At 50.6% G+C, this 20,010-nt stretch overlaps 1 protein-coding gene across 1 annotated transcript in view; it reads left to right on the forward strand.

The window, feature by feature from the left end:
• Positions 1–20,010, forward strand: part of LOC141161316 (kalirin-like) — a 118,582-nt gene that overhangs the window by 83,618 nt on the left and 14,954 nt on the right. Inside the window, exons 3-5 of the mRNA XM_073646129.1 lie at positions 1,382–1,496; positions 17,345–17,555; positions 18,079–18,591. Coding sequence (XP_073502230.1) covers positions 1,382–1,496; positions 17,345–17,555; positions 18,079–18,591 — 839 coding nt within the window. The remainder of the gene's footprint in view (positions 1–1,381; positions 1,497–17,344; positions 17,556–18,078; positions 18,592–20,010) is intronic.

The following is a 20,010-nucleotide window of genomic DNA, read 5'->3' on the forward strand; positions in this document are numbered from 1 at the left end:
GCACCATCAAATCCTTTATCCTCAAATGGGAAGAACATGGTACCACAACTAAACTTTCCAAGAGAGGACGCCCACCAAAACTCTGGTCCCTGTGCTGCCTCTCTGATTAATGCCCTCCTTTCCAGGGATTAAAGGTAACCCTGAAGGAGCTGCAGAGTTCACGAGCAGAGACTGGAGTATTTGTCAATACGACCACAATAAGTCATACACTCCATAGAGGTGGCCTTTCAGGAAGAGTGGGCAGAAAAAAACCCTTTACTTACACACAAAAATTCTAAGCCTTGTTTTGAGTTTGCCAAAAGACATGTGGGAGACTCCCCGAATGTATGGAGGAAGGTGATGTGATCAGATGAGACCAAAATTGATCTTTTTGGCCCCCAAGGTAAAAACTATGTCAGGCGCAAAACAAACGTAGCTCATCACCCTAAGAACACCATCCCCACAGTGAAACATGGTGGTGGCAGCATCATGGTGTGTGGATGTTTTTCAGCAGCAGGGAAAGGGAAAATGGTTTGAGTCAAGGGAAGTTGGATGGTGCGAAATACAGGGATATTCCTGAGAAAAACCTGTTTCAGTCCATCAGTGATTTCAGACTGGGACGAAGATTCACCTTCCAACAAGACAATGACCCAACGCATACTGCTAAAGCAACACTCGAGTGGTGTAAGGCGGAACGTGGAAATGTTCTGGAGCGGCCGAGTCACAGCCCAGACCTTAATCCAATGGAGAATCTGTGGTCAGACGTGAAGATCGCTGTTCACCAGAGGAAACATCTAACATGGAGCCTCCACAAAGTACTGACTTTAGGGGGGGTGAATAGTTTTACACACTGAAGTTTTCAGTTATTTTGTTCTATTTGTTCTTTGCTTCACAATAAAAAGAAAACCAAAGGTTCACAGTTGTTGGTATATTTTTTACATGAACTGATGCAAACCCTCAAAAATAACAGTGAAATTCCAGGTTGTGAGGAAGCAAAACACAAAAAATGACAAGTAGGGAGGGGGGAATACTTTCGCAAACCACTGTAGAAGGTCCGAGTTCAAGGACCGTGATTCCGTGATGAAGGCTCTGCGTCCAAGGCCTGGAGTTTCGTGGCTGTTAATCCACCAGATAATATGGGCGCAGGGTTCTCTTCTGTAGGGTCCTTGGGAGATGTCTGGAGCTGCAGAGCGGCGTGGTCGCCGGTAAATGCCGGCTGTAGATGAGGGATCGACTCCGCAGAAGGTTTACAGATTTGGCGCTGAGCCAGAGAGGTCTAAAAATAGCAACACTTAAAGGAGCCTGAGATAGAAGGGAATCAAGGTTCATACTGATGACTAATATCCGTTATTTAGGGAACATTTGGGTCAGTTAACCCCGTATGTTTTTTTTTTCTGTCCAGGAGGCCGCGATAAGAGAGGAGGCCCAATCCTGACCTTTCCAGCACGTAGCAACCACGACAGGATACGACACGAAGACCTGCGCCGGCTGGTGACGTACCTCGCCAGTGTGCCAAGGTGAGATCTCTGCTGCTTAAAGGGCCGGTAACCTTACAGACTTTCCCCATCCTGAAATGGCTGATAACAGGGAGTAATAGATTGTAGTCTCCTGTCCTACAGTCACCTCCCCCAGTAATGGCTGATAACAGGGAGTAATAGATTGTAGTCTCCTGTCCTACAGTCACCTCCCCCAGTAATGGCTGATACCAGGGAGTAATAGATTGTAGTCACCTCCCCCAGTAATGGCTCATAGCAGGGAGTAATAGATTGTAGTCTCCTGTCCTACAGTCACCTCCCCCAGTAATGGCTGATAACAGGGAGTAATAGATTGTAGGTCTTTTTTATTTATAGAAGAAAACATTACAGGACACAAAACATAAGAACAAAAACTGCAGAACAAGACGACAAAAACCCGACACAAATCACAGAAAATAGAAGATCCGACCTACAGAGAAAGAACAAAATCCCCCCAGGAATATATACATAGAGAAGAAATAACTATTATACAACCTATAAGACCCCCGGCCCAGCTTCATTCATACTACTATATACAATCCCACACAACGCTCACGCCGTCCTATATACACATAAAACACCGTCCTATATACAAGATTATATACAATAAAACACTAAACCTAATATAACGTATATACAACCGGACACTAACACTGACCTACTGGCCCCACTGCCTGACCTTAGTCACCCCCTTACCGCACCTCATTCACACCACAGAAAACCAAAAATAACAATATATACAATAGTGACATGGACAAATTTAAACCTTTTTTTTTTTTTTGTATATTTTTTTGTATTTTTTTATTTTATTTTATTTTTTGTAATTTTTTAATATATACATAAAACACAGACCTACACTAACTATCCCATCACCCCTGATCCAGCTCTGGCCACAAAGTTCAGGATTACTCCGAGCTAGGATCAGGCCCCAAAGTTTTTCCCCAGGCGGGGCCTGGACCAGGCCAGATCAGTCCTCTTATCACTGCCGATGAAAACCCCCCCCCAAATCCCCCACCCAACCTAACTAAAACCCCCTATTATACATTATATACAATATATACAGGACACAACCTACACACTCACCATCCAAGGCTCAAGTTCGATGCCGGCAAACCTTCTATTCAGGAGACAGAAATACAAAACAAAAATCTAGGGTGGAAAGACATCAGCCCACCACCAGGATATAGGAGTACTACCGGACTAAGGCACCCTGAAGGAAAAGCCCCTCCAGAGACGGGCCGCCCTCCGGGCACCCAGTACTTCATACTCCAGAGAACGTACCTTCACCAGGTCACCTAGGATGTTCCTACAGACTTCATCTACATGGAGGATTTTACTCTTCATCGAGACTAAAACTCGTGCGTTCCACGTGAAATACCTGACCACTGCGCTGACTATGAATAAAGTGTCTCGGTCCCTTCTCCCAAGGTCTCCGAACGCTCCATAGGCCCACCCGGCGTAGGACAGAGTAGCCAGCCGCGGCCAACCAATGGAAGCCCCCACCCTGTTGTACACCTTTGTATTAAAAGGGACAATGAAGCAGGAAGTGCTCCATGCTTTCCAGCACGTTAGCACAAGCCTCACGGGGGCAATTCCTATCCTCGGAGCTCCTGTACTTCAAATTGTCCCTCACATACAGCTTACCATGTACTTCTTGGGGATCCTGCTAGAATTTAACAAACTCAACCCAACCTCCAGATCCCGACTTGGGCAGTCTTTGAGGGCCAATGGACTCTGAAAATGAGAAAGCCAGACCCTCATATCAAGGAGTTTCCTCGGGAGGGACCTCACCTCCCACATTCCCAGACCCCACCGGCGGATCATTTTCAGAACCGGGGTAACGTAAGCCAGGAGATGCCCGCGTGGTGTGCGGAGATCCTTCAATCTTCCCCCTGTCTCCCATTCCTGGAAGAAAGGCTGAAACCATCCCTTGCAGGAGAATACCCACGGAGGAGCTCTCTCTTTCCAGAGGTTTGCCACGTTCACTTTCAAGAAGGTGTTCACTAGGAACAGCACGGGGTTCACCATATTCAAACCCCCTAGTCTCCTCGTGCGGTAAGTGACCTTCCGCTTGACTAGGTTCAGTCTGTTCCCCCATAACATCTGGAAGAACAGACTGTAGACCCGTGTCCAGAGAGGCTCTGGCAAGACACAGACGCTGCCCAGGTAGATTAGCAAGGAAAGCAGGAAAGCTTTGCACAGGCCAACCCTTTCCCTCAGGGTCAAAGACCAACCCCTCCATTGGTCCACTCTTTGGGCGACACCTTTGATTCTGCCTTCCCAGTTTTTCGTGGGGTAATCACCCTGGCCGAATTCGATGCCCAGGACTTTGGCATGTTCTTGGGGTTTGGGGAGGGTGTCCGGAAGATCAAAACCGGGATCTCCGCCTCCCAGCCAGAGACTCTCACACTTATCCTGGTTGACCTTGGACCCGGATGCCTCCGAGTAGCGCTCCACTTCTGACATCACCGCCGCTGCCTCCTCTTGCGAAGAAACAAAGACGGTGACATTGTCCGCGTAGGCCACCACCCTCAGGATAGCCTCCCGCGCCGCCCCGCCCATCCGCACTCCCGCCAACGGTCCACAATCGATCCTTCTGAGGAAGGGATCGATCGCAAACGCGTAAAGCAAAGGGCTAAGAAGTCAGCCCTGACGGACACCGGACCCTACCCCGAAAGGTCGTCCAATCCACCCATTCACCAGAGGGAAAGTCTCTGCCCCTGCATACAAGGTCTTAAGCCAGTCCACAAACCCTCCAGGCAGACCATACCTCAAAAGAGTGGACCAGAGGTACTCGTGGTTAACCCGATCAAAGGCTTTTGCCTGATCCAGGGTCAGCAAGAACCCCTTCCAGAGGCCCGCCCTGCCTTGCTCCACGGCCTCTCGGACACCTAGAACAGCACTAAAAGTGCTACGGCCAGGAACGCAACAGTGCTGAACCTCCGAAAGGAGCCGGGGTGCAAACTTCCCCAGCCTGTTGAAAAGTATCTTAGCCAAAATCTTCCTGTCCACATTGAGAAGTGCTATGGGACGCCAGTTCTCAATGCGTGACGGATCCTTACCCTTTGACAAAATGATCAAAGCTGACCTCCTTAATGATCTCGGCAGAGTGCCCGAGGAGAGACACTCGTTAAACACCTGAGTCAAGAGGGGGACCAAAGAGTCCCTAAAGGTCCTAAAGAACTCGGATGTTAAGCCATCCGGACCTGGCGACTTTTTGGGCCTAAGCCCATCGATCGCCAGTCTCACTTCCTCTTCTTTGATCGCTTCTGCCAAACCGCCCAGCGAGAGGTCAGCCCCTGGCTCAGGAACAGATTCAGCCAGGAAAACAGACATCCCGTCACGATCCAGCTCCCTCCTTCCCAAGAGGTGCGAGTTGTAGGAACTGACGACCTCCAAGATCCCTGATCTGGACCTTCTCAGAGACCCCGTACTGTCCACCAGCCCCGTCACTATCTTACTATTCACTGACATCTTACAGTTTCTGTAAGGGTCGGGCGAGCAGTACTTCCCGTAGTCCCTCTCGAAAACCAAAGATGCGTGCCTTTCGTACTGACACCTCTTCAGCAAGGACTTCCCTCTGGAGATCTCCTCGCGGCTACCTCCAGTCGAGACAAGATGCTCGAGCTCTGATACAGGCGATCCCTGTTCAGGCTTCTGAGGTTCGAGAGCTGCCGGAAGAATCTCGCCACCCGATGTTTGAACATCTCCCACCACTCCGACTTAGTGTTACTTAGGCCCAGCAATGGTACCTGTCTCTGAAGGAATTCCTCAAAAGACCGTCTTACAGCTTCTTCCTCAAGGAGTGACGAATTCAGCTTCCAATAACCTCTTCCCATCCGAGGAGTCTCTGTAACGTTCAGAGAAAACATAATCAAACAGTGATCCGAGAACTCCACCTCCACAACCGACAACGGTGAAGAGACGGCCTCCTCCTTCAAATAAAACCTGTCTAGCCTAGACCTGCACTGACTACCTCTAAAAAAGGTGAATCCCATGTCGCCCGGGTTGTGCCGGATGTGAACATCCACCAGGCGAGCCTCACTCACTATCCTGTTTAACGCGACGCAGTCATAAGCCAGCCGGTCTCCGGAACCTCCTCTATCACAGGATCTCGTGACGTTGTTGAAATCCCCTCCGAAGACCACCTGCCGACTCGAAAATAAAAAAGGTTTGATCTTCAGGAAGAGACATTTGCGGTCCCACTTGGACTGGGGACCGTAGATGTTAATGAGCCGAAGCTCTTGTCCCCCCATGGAGACATCTAGGATCAAGCATCTCCCCATTTCTAATTCGATCACTCGTCTGCATTCAACCGCTGCGGTCTTAAAAAGGACCGCCACCCCGCTATACGGCTCGGCCGCAAGAGACCAGTAGGAGGGTCCATGCCTCCACTCCCGCCTTGCTTTATGCAAGGTTGATATATCGGTCAACCTGGTCTCCTGCAAAAACAAAATGTCGGCGTCAAGTTGGCCGAGAAAATGAAAGGCCGTGTACCTTGCCACATCTGACTTTATGCTGCAAACGTTAATAGTTGCCAGCGTCAACGGGGTGGGTGCCACCATCATGATTGATTGAATTAGATAGCCTTTTTCTTCCCACCACTGACAGTCCCAACCTCTTCCTCCGATAACGACGGGTTTTTAGTGCGCTTAAGACAAACAGACTCGTCCATTCTCTCCTTACATACATTCTTGCCCTTGTCTGGTGGTCCTGTGTTAGTCGTCCCCCCAGAGGGCTTTGTATTTGCCCCCCGAGAGGAAGACCCAGCCATCTCCTGAGCCCCAACCACCTTGTCCGCAACCTCTGGCCCCGGGTCCCCACTTCCCCCCTCCAGAGGGAGGTCCTGGAGAGCCCCGAACCGGTTGGAGAGATCCACCAGAGGGGGGGAGGCTGAACCCTCCAATGGCGCTTGGATCACGGTCAGAGAGTCAGAGGGGTCGCACTCCAAAGAGGCAGCTCGAGACCTGGTCCCCCTCCTACCTCTGGCCGTTTTCCTGTTACCCTTTTTCTTTTTCTGTGACCACTCCCCCTCTCCCTCATCTAGACTGTCACCAGAAGAGAGTTCCTGGGAAGACGTGGCGTCCTCTCGCTCTTCCCTTTCAAGTCTCTTGACCTCCTCGCTCAATTCGCTGTCTTTAGGATCCTCAGCTGCAAGTGAAGTACCTGGGTCAGAGTTTAGGGACATTACTCCCTGCCCCCTGTCCCCACGGCGCTGCTCCTGCCGCCTGATGTTGGATGGCGGCAACTTGCTCCTCACCGGATCCCTGCCTCCCCCGCCTCTGCTGGTCCCTTCACCGGCAAGATTAGTCCTGGCTTTCGCCTGTCCCGCACTCGCCGCTTTCAGGACCGCATTGGCGAAGGAACGCGGACAGCGACTGAACGGGTGACCGAGGTCACCACACAAGTTACACCTAATCCTGCGACAGGCAGCAGCAAGATGACCGAGGTCCCCACACAGTGCGCATTTCTGGGTGGTACACTGCGCACTGAAGTGTGTGGGGCTACCGCACCTGTGACAGACCTTAGGCTGCCTCCGGTAGAAAATCAAGATCCTATCCCTCCCCAAAAAGGTTGAGGAGGGGATATAGGTAACAGTGTTTCCCGAAACCTTCAATTTCACCATGAAGGTCCAGGCCCCTGACCAGATACCATGGTCATCCAGATTCTTTTCGGGAATATTGGTGACCTCTCCGTATCGACTCACCCAGGTGGTAATGTCCATACAGGAAAGCGACTCGTTACTAGTCAAAACGGTCACTTTCCTGACTGAATCTTGGCGGGTTATTGCCAGGGGAAAGGGACCCTGCCATTCGGGGCGACTCCGAGCCAGCTCATGGCGAGACCAGAAAAGCTCAAGGCCCTCCGGTCTCACGAAGCTGACATTGAAGTAGGAGGTCCCGCAAAGCCCATCCCCAGCAGGAGCTCAACCACGTTCGACCTATCAGGACAGGCATCCTTGCTTACCCACTGGAGACGAACCACTTTCCTACGGTTACTCCTCTGCCCCGTTGTCGGCAGAGACCAGACAGTCTCTGCCCCTCTATCTCGGAAGGCTGAAAGACCATGTCTCTCTATCCAGAAAGACAGATCAACCTCCCTCCCCTCTACAGTGATGGAGCTCTCCCCTCTCCTCAGGGCGTCCAGGAGCTGCTGTTGCAAGTCACCATCTCCAGGGCCACCAGACGAGGGCGCACTACTACCCCCAGCACTGACAGCTCCTGAATAGCTTTGGGCTGAAGCCCCAGCCAATGCTGGGGGGGCAGCTGGACCATCGCCTACTTCCCCCCCCACCAACACCAATGCTGCTCCCACCATTCACTCCACTACTACTACCACCATTCGCAGGACCACCACTTCCATAATTCATTCCACTACTTCTCCCACCATTTGCTACACCACTACTCCCACCATTCATTCCACCACTACCCCCACCATTTGCTGCATCATCATTCACTGCACCACTACCCCCACCATTTGCTGCATCATCATTCACTGCACCACTACTTCCACCATTCCTACTACTCTCACCATCTGCTCCACCATTACTCCCACCATCTGCTCCACCATTACTCCCATCATTCACTGCACCACTACTTCCATTCCCTTTACTTGTCACCCCATTACCTCTGCTGTTCTCTGCACCTTCCACAGTCACCTCCATTCCTTCCTCCCTTGTGTCTGGTGTCTCTGCACTCACACCTGCTGGGCCGGGGGAGGGGAGTACTCCCAGAGACTCCTTTCCCTGCAGCACCACACCCGTTTCCCTTTGGTTGCTGCTGGCTTTCTGCAGGTCGTCTCCTGGAGCGCCCCGCCCCCCTACTGCAGCATTTTGTTCCTTGTGCTGGGCCGACTGTTTTTTGGGCACCGCTGCCCGCCCTGCACCCACAGATTTTGGGGCCTTACTGTCCTTTTTGGGCGCTGGGGCACACTGCCCCCCTGTCGCAGCAGTATTCTTGGCGGATGTTTTTTTCACATCCCTCCCGGCCTCCACGGCCCCGGTGATAACCGGCTTAGCCGCAGAGGGCAGGGAGGGAAACTCCACAGAACTTCCTATGTCCGGCGCCATGAGTACTTCCACAGCCTCGCCCCCTGCACTGTTCCCCGCACAGATGGCAGCATCGCCAGACGTCCTTCTCCTCTCCCCACCTTGCCTCTGGCTCGAGCCCACTGCAGAGCCCGTGCCTTTAGGTTTGGTGGGGTTTACACAGGAGGTGGCAGGCGCAACATCAGACATTGGTACATACTTGTAACTCACCACCTCCTGTGCGGTTCCTCTGGTCTTCTTCCTCCTCTTTTTTTTCTCCTCCACTGGATCGTCCTCCCCGAAGGAAAACCGCGTCAGGTCCACAGGAGACTCCAGCAGTCGGATCTCCCTCAGCAGTCCTCCTTCCTCTTCCTCCACCTTCACTCCAGCGTCTGCTCTGGGAGTCCTCTGCCCTGCAGGGAGACCACTGGAACTCCGGCTCTGCCCCTCACTGGCTCCAGCACCTGGGACTCCAGTCACTTCTTCATCCTCCTCCTCCTCTTCACTAAGGACGCCGGCTGGCGGTTCTCCTGAGGTGTTTAACCCCTTCATTTCTGAGAACCGCCGCTGGTTCTTAAACCTCTCCAGGAAGGGACCTGCGCTTTTCTCAATCCCCTCCCGGAGGAGGACTAACCTGACCACCTCGTCTCTGAGGGCTTTAAACCTCTGGGAGGTCGCGGGTCTCTCCTTGTTGGACGCCCGGGTGTTCAGGATCCGGGCCTCCCGCAGCTCCTCTTTCAGCTGGGTTAGTGCTTTGCCGGCGTCCTCGTACTCTCGTAATGTGGCGACCACTCGGGAGGAGAAGGAACTTGTGGACTCGCTGGAGCTCATCTCTCCCCAGGATCTTGCTGGACTCTTGTTCCTGGGGCCTGGGGTTCCCCGGTCTCCCTCTCTGGGCGGGCGATGAACCGTCTCGGGGTTGGAGTAGGTGGGTATGTTTTTCTTCACCCTACCGGATCTCCTCACTCCCTCCTGGGCCGGTTGTTGTGGCTCCTTGTCCCCCGCCGGCATAGACCGGGGGATAGGAGGCTGGGAAGCCATGCCGGCCTCCCAGTAAGCCTGCCTCTCCCTGGGGAGAAGAGAGGCAGACGACGACCCTCCTCCTGGAAGTCCTGGAGCTCACGAGGCAGGTGCTACTCTCAGCAGGGAGAAACTGATTGTGGGCACCTGTTCTACAGTCACGTCCCCCAGTAATGGCTGATAACAGGGAGTAATAGATTGTAGTCTCCTGTCCTACAGTCTCCTCCCCCAGTAATGGCTGATAACAGGGAGTAATAGATTGTAGTCTCCTGTCCTACAGTCTCCTCCCCCAATAATGGCTGATAACAGGGAGTAATAGATTGTAGTCTCCTGTCCTACAGTCTCCTCCCCCCGTAATGGCTGATAACAGGGAGTAATAGATTGTAGTCTCTGGTCCTACAGTCACCTCCCCAGTAGTGACTGATAACAGGGAGTAATAGATTGTAGTCTCCTGTCCTACAGTCTCCTCCCCCAGTAATGGCTGATAACAGGGAGTAATAGATTGTAGTCTCCTGTCCTACAGTCTCCTCCCCCAATAATGGCTGATAACAGGGAATAATAGATTGTAGTCTCCTGTCCTACAGTCTCCTCCCCCAGTAATGGCTGATAACAGGGAGTAATAGATTGTAGTCTCTGGTCCTACAGTCACCTCCCCAGTAGTGGCTGATAACAGGGAGTAATAGATTGTAGTCTCCTGTCCTACAGTCACCTCCTCCAGTAATGGCTGATAACAGGGAGTAATAGATTGTAGTCTCCTGTAGAGCTGGCCATACTCCTGTCTTGGATGCTTGCGGACTGCTCTCTCCCCCACATTCATGCGCTCTCGGCTCAGATGAGCGTGCATGTGTCCTTATTAGTGATGAGCGAGCAGTAAAATGCTCGGGTGCTCGTTGCTCGGGTCGGGCATATTGGAATACTCGGGTGCTCGACTCGAGCAACGAGCCCAATGTAAGTCTATGGGAAACTCGAGCATTTTTCAGGCGGCTCCCCCCGGCGGTCTGCAGAGGGCCTAAAAATTGCCCAAATCGATGGGAACAGTGCTCAAATGACATGGGGACAACATGGGGAAGACCCCTGGAAGCATTTCTGACTCTCAGGTCACTGCTGTCAACAACGCTGTCAGAGTATTACGCCACTTTTACGGACTCACAATGAAACATACAAAGACAAAACCAGAATGGATTTTCCTGGGAAATATGTTAAGGAACATCCTTTCCATGACATTTACAATGTATATAATGCAAAATAAAAACAAAAATACTCCTCTACACCTTGGGCTATGTTCACACGTAGCTTTTTTGATACGTTTTTGCACTTTTGTATTGCTTTCAACCAAGACAAATGCATTCACCAGGAAATTTCATTTTAACATTTTACAACCTTATCTGGCCATGTGGTGTGTGACACATCATCAGACACATGCATACAGTGCTGAAAAGTCATGGGAACAGCATGGGGAAGACCCCTGGAAGCATCTCTGACACCCAGGTCACTGCCTAAAAGTGTGCCCATCATAAGTGACCCTTGGCGCATGCGAAGATGCCTCTTGCCATGAACCTGTCGTTGCAGACTTGCAACAATCACCATCCACGTCCTTGTCCCACTGCAGCGTTCAGTTGTCCCTACCCCTTTCCTTGGAATGCAAGCGCAAGTATGCAGCCAGCCACCCACCCACCCATAGGCTGCAATACTATGCTGCCAAATTTTTGACAGCTGCTTGCACTTGAAATGTGGCCTTTTAGGCTCGTGGAGGAGGAAGCTTTTCACAACCTCATGCCGGCGGCAGCTGGGTGTCCATACTCGGTCCCCAGCCGCCACTATATTTCCCGGTATCGCCTCCGCATTCCACACACACGGGTCCCACAACATTACCCGTGCCCTACCCAGTGCACTTACTGGGAAGGACCGCCTAACCACAAACACGTAGACAGGTGAATGTGGCCAGGGACGGTACGGAGCCAGTCCACAGCTTTTTTTGATGAGAGTTGTATTTAGCTCGGTGGAAGGACTGGCATAGAGGGAAACCGTATCTACCCCGGCTGTCATTTCTCCGTCACCAAGTTCCGCCCATTGTCACACATGACCATGCCTGGCTGTATGTTCAGCGGTGAGAGCCACAGATCAGGCTGCTGTGTTACAGCTTTTAACAACTCTTCAGCGCTGGGCGGTTTGTCACCTAAGCATTAAGCATGTTCTATTCAGCACAGCCTGTTGCTTCTTGGCCAAGGCAGTGCTGCAGTGCTATCAGCTTGTGACTGATGTGGTCATTTCGGAGATGGAGGAGGAGGTGCAGGAGTTGAACAATGTGATTACATTGTTGTTAAATTGGTGACGCTGTTTTTTATACTAAAGAAAGATCCTATTGTTTTGTTTTTTTTACGTTTGTTTTTTTAAGACAAATGCATTCACCGGGAAATGTCATTTTAACATTTTACAACCTTATCTGGCAATGTGGTATGTGACACATCATCAGACACATCCTGTTTATTTATGATGGAGGGACTCTGAAAGTCGTAAAGCCTATTTTTATAGGGACATTAGACGGCCCTTACTATTCTTAAAAGGCCAGCAGTCGGCCCTCGCTATTGTTAGAGAGCCATCAGCCGGCTATGCTTTGTTGTTCCCATTATTAAAAAGTGAGTCTCCTATACTGTTATTGTGTATCCAGTGACTGCAAGGGCTGCCAAAAATTTAGACGCAACCCAATACCCCTTTGAAGAGACATAGAGGAGGATTTCAGTAAAAAAAATGTTCCCATTATAAAGGAGCGGGTCTCCTATAGTGGTAATGCCCATGCTGTGACTGCAAGGACTGCCAAAATTTGGGAAAAACCCCACTAAGAATTTAAAGACACACAGAGCAGGGCCACAGTAACAAGGTACGACATGTTCCCATTAGAAAGGAGAGGGTCTGCTATACAGTTATAGGGTATGCAGTGAGTCCAACGGCTGACAATTTTAGGAAAAACCCCACTAAGAATTTAAAGACACATAGAGCAGGGCCACAGTAATGACAAATTCCCATTAGAAAGGAGAGAGTCTCCCATACTGTTTGCCTATGCAGTGAATGCAAGGGCTGCCAAAAATTTGGAGGCACTTCAATGCCCCTTGGAAGAGACGTGGAGGAGGGCCTCATAAAAAAGTGTTCCCATTAGAAAGGAGTGGGTCTCCTATACTTGTAATGCCCATGCACTAAGTGTATGGGCTGACAAACATTTACCCCTGGGGGGTATACATGATCATACTGTATAAAAAATTTTTTTTACAGGCATCATAAACACCCTTTAAAAAAACGATGTGGGTGTTGCATCACGGACCACGGTCACCCTGGTGATATGGTGGTGGAGGATGAGGAGAAGGAGGAGGACAAGAGCAAATAGACAAAATCAGGAAGCGTATACCCATGTGTAGGTGTGAAGAGGTGCATGGGAATACACCCCCCAAAAAAAGACACTGGATTTGAGTTTATGTTACGCTGCTATCATTCGCTGGTGTTGAGAAGTCTGGCCCAATCCAGCCTGTGTTCATTTTTATAAGAGTCAGCCTGTCAGCATTTTCAGTTGACAGGCGGATGCGCTTATCAGTTATAATTCCACCAGCGGCACTAAAAACCCGCTCTGATAAAACGTTGGCGGCAGGGCAGGCCAGGACCTCCAAGGCGTACAGAGGCAGTTCATTCCACGTGTCCAGCTTGGATACCCAATAATTATAAGGCACAGCGGAATCACGGAGGACGTTGGTACGGTCAGCAAGGTACTCCCTCAGCATCTTCCCAAACTTTGCACTCCTTGTGAGAGTACCCCGCGCCTCAGGGCCTGTGCGATGGGAGGGGCTGAGAAAACTCTCCCAGAACTTCGACAGTGCTCCCCTGCCTCTGCTGGATTGAAGTTGTGTCTCTCTCGCCTGTACTCCTTGGTTGTCCAACGAACTGTGACCTCTGCCGCCAGTGTTTTCAGATGGGATTTTTTTAATAGTTCCGCAACAAGGGCCTTCTGGTACTGCCCCATTTTTGTACACCTGTCCGCCTCAGGAATAAGAGATATCAAGTTTTCCTTGTAGCGTGGGTCTAGAAGTGTCACCAACCAGTAATGACTGTCACCCAAAATTTTGAGAACGCGAGGGTCATGGGAAAGGCAGCGTAACATAAACTTGGCCATGCGTGCCAGACTACTAACAGGCAAGACTTCCGTGTCCTCACCAAGAGGATGACTGATCATGCTCTCCTCCTCCTCCTCCTCCTCCTCTTTGTCCTCTGACCATCCACGCTGAACAGACGGTATGACAGCTGTGCAGGTATTACCGTCTATAGTGCATGAAACTAGCTCCTGTCCTTCCTCCTCCTCTTCCTCGTTGTCACCCAATCCACGTTGGGATGAGATGAGGCTGGGCTGTGTGTAATCACCCTGTATGGGTCCTTGCTACACCTCATCGTGCTCCGCCTGCAATGCATCCTCTTTGATTGTGAGCAGAGAGTGTTTCAGAAGACAGAGAAGCGGGATGGTGACGCTAATTATGGCGCCATCGCCGCTCACCATCTTGGTGGAGTCCTCAAAGTTTTGGAGGATGGTACATATGTCTGACATCCATGTCCACTCCTGAGGTCTTATGTGTGGAGTCTGAACTGAATACCGACGGCCTTGTTGATGCTGGTACTCAACAACTGCTCTCTTCTGCTCACAAATCCTTCTCAACATCTGCAGTGTAGAGTTCCAATGCGTGGGGACATCACACACCAGTCTGTGAGCCGGAAGCTGCAAATGCTGCTGAAACACTGCAAGGGCGGTGGAAGCTGTAGGTGACTTTCTAAAATGGGCACACAGGCGGCGTACTTTAACAAGCCGATCCGGCAGCTCCGAGTAGGATTTGAGAAACCGCTGAACCACGAGGTTAAGCACATAGGCCAGGCATGGTACGTGTGTGAGCTCGCTTCGCCTTAGAGCCGCCACCAGGTTCCGGCCATTGTCACACACGACCATGCCTGGCTGTAGGTTTAGCGGTGTGAGCCACAGATTTACCTGCTCTTTCAGAGCTGTCCACAACTCTTCAGCATTGTGCAGTTTTTCACCTAAGCATATTAGCTTCAGCACATCCTGTTGCCGCTTGGCCGAGGCAGTGCTGCAGTACTTCCAGCTTGTGACTGATGTGGTCATTTCGGAGATGGAGGCTGAAGAGGAGGAGGATGAGGTGCAGGAGCTGTGGACCGTTGGGGCAACCCTGATTGACCTAGGGCCCGCAATCCTTGTCGTCGGGAGGACGTGTTCCGTCCCAAGGTCTGACTGGGTCCCGGCTTCCACTATGTTAACCCAGTGTGCCGTCAGCGAGATGTACCGTCCCTGCCCACAAGCTCTTGTCCAAGTGTCTGTGGTTAGGTGGACTTTACCGGTAACTGCGTTGTTGAGAGCACGTCTAATGTTTTGGGACACGTGCTTGTGTAATCCAGGGGCGGCACACCTGGAGAAATGGTGGTGGCTGGGGACCGAGTACCGAGGGACGGCCGCCGCCATCAGGTTGCGGAAAGCTTCCGTCTCCACGAGCCTAAAAGGCAACATTTCGAGCGCAAGCAGTTGTGAAATGTGGGAATTTAGTACCGTGGCCTGTGAAGCGTTGGCTGTGTATTTGCGCTTGCGTTCCCAGGACTGGGGTATGGACAACTGAACGCTGCACTGGGACAAGGACGTGGACGTGCTTCCTGATGCTGCTACTTGAGAGTGTGCAACGACAGGTGCAGGGCAGGAGGCATCTTCGCATGCACCATGGACAGGGGATTTGCTTGCATGCACAACAGCGGAACAAGCAGTGGTGCCACCGGCAGACACTGTTCCTGGACCCTGGGGTACGGCCCACAAAGTTGGGTGCTTTGCTTTGCTGCCATGTGCCTGATCATGCTCGTGGTGGTCAGGCTGGTCATTTTGCCACTCCTGCTGATGTTGGCCTGGCAGGTAGTGCAAATGGCCTTTTTGGGGTTATCGGCAGGGTCTTTAAAAAACAACCAGACTCGGGAACACCTAACAGTTGTACTGGCAACTTCCTTCTTGTTGTTGTTACGGTGAAAGGTTGCCTGCCTTCTGTCTGCGGCCACCACACTGCTTCTTCCTGCCTGTTGGGGTGCTCTGCCTCCCCCCCCCCGTGTGCTGCTGTCCTCGCTCTGCATGTCCTCCTGCCAGGTTGGGTCAGTTGCTATATCATCCACCACCTCGTCTTCCACTTCCGCACCCTGGTCCTCCTCCTGACTTTCTGGCAATTGTGTCTCATCATCATCCACCTCTTGTGACATTTTCCCACCGTCGCCTTCGTGTGACCGTGGCTGCTCAAATATTTGGGCATCGCTACACGCGATCTCCTCTTGCCCCGCTTCAAGTGGACCGGGCGAGAGGCCCGAATCTATAAATGGAAAAGTGAACAGCTCTTCAGAGTGTCCAAGTGTGGGATCAGTTCTCTCCGGGCACTCGGCATGGTGGGAGGAAGGAGGATCAGGATGAGGAATATGCAGTCCAGACTCACGGCTACGGAGACTTTACCGTGTGGAAGACGGGGTGGTGGTGGTGGTGGCTAAGTGACTGGAAGCATTATCCGCTATCCAACCAACAACCTTTTGACACTGCTCTGCGTTCAATAGTGGTGTGCTGCCGTCCCGTAGAAATTGGGACAGGAAGGTCGGGCGAGAAGATGTGGGTGTTTGTTGTGGCACAATTTCGGCTTGTCCTCGGCCTCTGCATGCCCCATCACCATCACGTCTAGTACCCCGTCCCTTGCACGTGCCTTGCCCATTTTAAATGGAGGACAGTATCTTCCACACTCACTACAAATGGCTGAATTTGGAGCGAATTTATATGTGATCCGTGTGACGGACAAACTACAGTTTTAAATACCTGGCCTGTAGGTAAGTAGTGTGAACAGCAAACTGGTGTGAATTGCTTCACTGACACACTAAAGGAAATTTTTAATGGAGGCCAGAAATGGCAGTATTTTCTGACAACGTATATGTGATCCGTGTGACGGAGAAAACACAGTCTTGAATAGCTGGATTTCTAGTGCTGTAATATGGAAAGGACCTGGCTGTATTCTGCAGTGCCAACAAGCAAATGGCGCAGAAAAAATGGTGTTCTCTGGATTGCTTTTTAAGCAAATAATGACGATTAAGATCCAAAGAAAAGTATTCCTGGTCCCTGAGACCTGGGCCTATGTATAGAAATATCTAACAGCAGCAGAAGGCAAAACTGGAATGGAGCCTCTTGTGCTATATGTACTGCAGTCTGCTATATACACTGCCTGCCTATATATCCTGCCTGCCTATATACACTGCCTGCCTGATATCTCTGCAGATGGATTAGTCCTCAGAAGGACTGTTTGTTAAGATGGATATGTGTAATGTACAGTTTTTCTCCCTACACTACCTAATACACAAGCGAATCTCTCCCTAGCTCAGCAGCAGCTCTCCCTACACTGTCTGATCCGGAGTGACTGTGACGAGCATGGCGGCGCCTGGTCTGATATAGACCTGATGACGCTGTGCGGCCAGCCAATCACTGTAATGCCACAACCAACATGGCTGCGGCATTACAGTGAGTGGCAGGCAATCCCTGCATGTTCATTGACTCTGTAAAGAGCGTCAAATATGCAGGGAGGTGACCCGAGCTCCCGCCCGAGCAACCCCGGAAATACTCGGCGAGCTTGTCGAGCACCATGATGGTCAGGCGAGTAGTGGCGAGCGCGTTCACTCATCACTAGTCCTTATATCAGCAGGTCCGGTGACTGCAGTGTGCCATGTATGTGCTGTGTCTATATTGTGTATTGATCCTTGTCAGTTCTCCCGTCCCCCGCAGTGAGGACGTCTGTAAGCGCGGCTTCACCGTCATCATAGACATGCGCGGATCCAAGTGGGACCTGATAAAACCTCTTCTGAAGACCCTGCAGGAAGCGTTCCCCGCCGAGATCCATGTGGCGCTGATCATCAAACCCGAGAACTTCTGGCAGAAGCAGAAAACCAACTTCGGCAGTTCCAAGTTCATCTTTGAGGTTCGTGGATCCGTGCACCTGTGTGAGGGGCTTGTCTGCCGGGGGGTGAGCGTCTCACAGGCTTTATGGGGTCACCACAATGCCAGTGTCCCATTCCCTGATGACGCCGCATCTGCGGTGAAACATGTTGGTGGGACTTTATGCTGTGGTCCTATAGTGTGTGTTTGTCCTATTCTGTTATAAAGTTACTAACTTCCCGGGTGTCACCCATATCAAATATATCAAATATAGGTGTATTCCTTACAATATGAGCTTGAACAGATTAGGGATGATTTTTTACTATTACCGCACAGCAATTTTAATACAATTACATTTTATGACTCTTAAGTGAGGGATTCCAATATGGGGTTTGCCCCCTTTTGTTAATATGTAATACATTCCTCCAAAGTCATTTCTTTCCCTGTGTTTTTGTATATGTATACAGTAGATACAATGTGTCCAGTCTCCCCGACATGGCTGCCGGCTGTGCCGCACTGCTGGAGGCCGGGGTGCCGATTAACCTGCCTGTGTCTTCTTTGCCCAGACCAGCATGGTGTCGGTGGAGGGTCTGACGAAGCTGGTGGACCCCTCGCAGCTCACAGAGGAGTTTGACGGCTCCTTGGATTACAATCATGACGAGTGGATCGAGCTGCGCGTCTCCCTGGAGGAATTCTTCAACAGCGCAGTGCACCTTCTGTCACGCCTGGAGGACCTGCAGGAGATGCTGGCCAGGAAGGAGTTCCCCGTGGACGTGGAGGGATCACGGCGGTTGATCGATGAGCATACGCAGCTAAAGAAGAAGGTGATGAAGGCTCCAGTGGAGGAGCTAGACCGTGACGGACAGAGACTGCTGCAGTGCATCCGCTGCGGGGACGGCTTCTCCGGCAGGAACTGTATCCCAGGAGGGGCAGACTTCCAAAGTCTGGTGCCAAAGATTACCAGCCTCCTTGACAAACTGCACTCCACCCGCCAACACCTGCACCAGATGTGGCACGTGCGCAAGCTGAAGCTGGACCAGTGCTTCCAGCTCAGGCTGTTCGAGCAGGATGCCGAGAAGGTAAGAAGAGGGTGGAGGTGTTACATAGGACTGCAGGTGACATCTACTACATTATCTGTACTCAGAGAGTTATCACTGTGTTATCTGTGGTGTTACATAGGACTGCAGGTGACATCTACTACATTATCTGTGCTCAGAGAGTTATCACTGTGATATCTGTGGTGTTACATAGGACTGCAGGTGACATCTACTACATTATCTGTACTCAGAGAGTTATCACTGTGTTATCTGTGGTGTTACATAGGACTGCAGGTGACATCTACTACATTATCTGTACTCAGAGAGTTATCACTGTGTTATCTGTGGTGTTACATAGGACTGCAGGTGACATCTACTACATTATCTGTACTCAGGGAGTTATCACTGTGTTATCTGTGGTGTTACATAGGACTGCAGGTGACATCTACTACATTATCTGTACTCAGGGAGTTTGTTATCTGTGGTGTTACATAGGACTGCGGGTGACATCTACTACATTATCTGTACTCAGGGAGTTATCACTGTGTTATCTGTGGTGTTACATAGGACTGCAGGTGACATCTACTACATTATCTGTGCTCAGAGAGGTATCACTGTGTTATCTGTGGTGTTACATAGGACTGTAGGTGACATATACTACATTATCTGTACTCAGGGAGTTATCACTGTGTTATCTGTGGTGTTACATAGGACTGCAGATGACATCTACTACATTATCTGTACTCAGAGAGTTATCACTGTTATCTGTGGTGTTACATAGGACTGCAGGTGACATCTACTACATTATCTGTACTCAGAGAGTTATCACTGTGTTATCTGTGGTGTTACATAGGACTGCAGGTGACATCTACTACATTATCTGTACTCAGAGAGTTATCACTGTGTTATCTGTGGTGTTACATAGGACTGCAGGTGACATCTACTACATTATTTGTACTCAGAGAGTTATCGCTGTGTTATATGTGGTGCTACATAGGACTGCAGGTGACATCTACTACATTATCTGTACTCAGGGAGTTATCACTGTGTTATCTGTGGTGTTACATAGGACTGCAGGTGACATCTACTACATTATCTGTACTCAGAGAGTTATCACTGTGTTATCTGTGGTGTTACATAGGACTGCGGGTGACATCTACTACATTATCTGTACTCAGAGAGTTATCACTGTGATATCTGTGGTGTTACATAGGACTGCAGGTGACATCTACTACATTATCTGTACTCAGAGAGTTATCACTGTGTGATCTGTGGTGTTACATAGGACTGCAGGTGACATCTACTACATTATCTGTACTCAGAGAGTTATCACTGTGTTATCTGTGGTGTTACATAGGACTGCAGGTGACATCTACTACATTATCTGTACTCAGAGAGTTATCACTGTGTTATCTGTGGTGTTACATAGGACTGCAGGTGACATCTACTACATTATTTGTA

The sequence above is a fragment of the Phyllobates terribilis genome, unplaced genomic scaffold (genome assembly GCF_046119375.1).
Source record: "Phyllobates terribilis strain yellow unplaced genomic scaffold, ASM4611937v1 Scaffold_9__5_contigs__length_417890890, whole genome shotgun sequence".
NCBI classification, from domain to species: domain Eukaryota; kingdom Metazoa; phylum Chordata; class Amphibia; order Anura; family Dendrobatidae; genus Phyllobates; species Phyllobates terribilis.